This window comes from Octopus bimaculoides, chromosome 17 (genome assembly GCF_001194135.2).
Source record: "Octopus bimaculoides isolate UCB-OBI-ISO-001 chromosome 17, ASM119413v2, whole genome shotgun sequence".
Classification (NCBI taxonomy): domain Eukaryota; kingdom Metazoa; phylum Mollusca; class Cephalopoda; order Octopoda; family Octopodidae; genus Octopus; species Octopus bimaculoides.
In genome coordinates this window covers 29,305,050-29,307,623 of record NC_068997.1, presented here as the reverse complement: position 1 = coordinate 29,307,623, position 2,574 = coordinate 29,305,050, and the positions used below count along the sequence as shown (strand labels likewise).

General features: G+C 37.5%; 1 protein-coding gene across 1 annotated transcript; it reads left to right on the top strand.

Annotated features, from left to right (window-relative positions):
• Positions 1–63: 63 nt before the first annotated feature.
• On the top strand, positions 64–2,568 carry LOC106878384 (uncharacterized). The gene has a single exon (XM_014927574.2). The coding sequence runs from the start codon at positions 429–431 to the stop codon at positions 2,247–2,249; it is 1,821 nt and encodes a 606-aa protein (XP_014783060.1). The 5' UTR covers positions 64–428; the 3' UTR covers positions 2,250–2,568.
• Positions 2,569–2,574: the final 6 nt, after the last annotated feature.

Sequence of the window (2,574 nt, the reverse complement as noted above, 5' to 3'; positions counted from 1 at the left end):
TGTGTTTGTGTATGTGTATGTATGTGTATGTATGTGTATGTGTGTGTGTGTTGTATACGTATGTGTATACGTTTGTGTTTGTGTATGTATTGTGTATGTGTGTGTGTTGTATACGTATGTGTATACGTATGTGTTTGTGTTTGTGTATGTATGTGTGTGTATGTGTGTGTGTGTGTGTGTGTGTGTGTGTGAGAGAGGGAGAGAGAGAGAGAGAGAGATAGAGAGAGATAGAGAGAGAGAGAGAGAGAGAGTGAGTAAATTGGCAGCGAAGGAAGAGAGAGGTGGGTGTGGGGATATCTGTAAGAGTTAAAAACAATAGAGCGAATTCTTACACACAACTCGCTCACCACTTTCTAAACGGATTCTACTGGAGAAGAAGAAGAATTCACTCCTGCTTTCCGGACATCATCCGAAAAAACAAGCCCAAGATGTTTGTTTGTTGGAAAAGCATCTTCTTTTTACTTCTCTCTATAAAATATTTGTTAGCAGAAACTTCCGAATTGATTTTCGAAGCTGAGAAACAGCCTGGAAATTTGCAAGTCCATAGGCGATCTAATGCTTCTAACAAGAAAGTTGTTTATTTATTACCAGGGAAAACTCTTCGTTTGGATTTATGTATAGCAAATAATTCCTCACTTCGGATGATGGGATTTCGATATTCAATCGACGGCAAAGCAACTGTTGTTCTTGTTAACATTGATAATCAACAACTGCAGTCGTTCTCAATATCCGGCCAATCGAAAGGTGGCGAACTGTGGAATGTATTTCGGGACTCCGGACCTGCCAGGAAACCTTTATTTTTATCAAAAGGAATTCATTTTTTGGATATTCATATAAATTCGAACGAGACACAAGGAATTGAAATCGATCATTTGACTATCATGACGGACAATCCTTACATTTCTGAAGACTTGATGTCATGCAGGTTAAGCTGTTTTCAGGAACTGGATAAAGCAGAACCCGTGAAGAAAGATCATACTCGTAGGTCTGATCTGGTAACGTTAATCCAGCGAAGTTTCCCGACCAAATGTGCTGAACAGGACAACATTGATATAGCTTTCATTCATGCATCGGTAAAGAAATATCGCGTCACTCCTTCCTATCCTCGATTCAACAGTATGCTTAATAATCGCGGTGCAATGTTCAAGGATTGTTTTAGTATTTCTCAGTCACAGCTTTGGCTGTTAAAAGGTAAACCACTTGATCCCGAACATAACGTTGTGATGAACATCAACTCATTTGTGTTAAGACTAACAAAATTAAGACTCTACAAATTCATAATATTCTTCCCGTTGAAAGGTAAGATGAGTGGCGTGATCGATGCTGATATCGGATCGAATTTTACTGTAAAACTAAAGAAAATTACTCGACCACTTTATATAAATATGACTTATAATGGTAGAAATAGCAAACTTTCGGAATTACAACACAGGAAATTTTCTCCACGAACACTGAAAGGCGTTTGGTCTATTCCAGATTTCACATGGTCCGAAAGTAATATAAATGCCATATTTCTAATCTTGGTTTCGGATGAAGACCAACTTGTTATTATTGACGAAATTAGTTTAGTTAGGCGACCAGAACGAGGAGAGACGGTGAAACCGTTGTATCAAAGTCTCAACACAATATTAGAGGGCGTCAATGTTGATTTTTGGTGGCGGCGACCGAAAACTATGAGTGTCATTCTGGAAGGCACTAAATTCGATAATATCGATTTCATTCGATTGAGCAAACGTGTCCTGGGATCAAGTAATACGTCGCAAGTGTTTGTCCTTTACCAAGATGGTAACGCACGGTGTCTTCCACCGTTACTTCATGGTGTTGACTGGTTACCTTTCGGTTCGTCTGTAATTCTTGGACCAACAAATTTGTCGAGTTTTCGACCATTCGCAGACATTGAAGTTTTCAAGATTGTCCGAGTTGAACCAACTTTAATCGCAGTCATTCAATATTATGATAATTCATCAGCTAATATTGAAGTTATCAGCAATCGAACACAGACTCAGATACTAGTGTATAATATATCCATGGCCAGCGTTTCGACATTTTTACCATTTATTAGGTTCCGTTCCATGTGGATCAAAGATGGTTTTTCTGATGTAGACCATATCAAGGTTGATGGAGATAAGGGCTTACACATTTTGTCAACGTGGAGAATTCTTCGCGCTAGAAATGTACGCTTTTATCGTTCTTGTGAGTCGAAACATTTGTCTATGTCCCCAAACATAAAAATTGAAATACTGAAATAACATACTGCTTCTTTCATGACCGCAGCCACTTGGCTAAAACACATAAATAAATAAATATAATAAGTAAAAAAAAAACAAAAGAACAAAAAAAGGAATGTGATAAAGTTTTGACCCAAAGTTTGGATATTTAGGGAAACTCACCACTACACAGGGAAGACAAACCTTTAAAAATTATATTTATACGCATGCAACAGACGCATATGCACAAACATGTTCACCTTTATATACATACATCTCTCCTAAACACACGCATACGCGCACACATAAACATATTTAGTCAGGAAAAACATTAAATAACTAACCATAAATGTAATTATTTGTTATC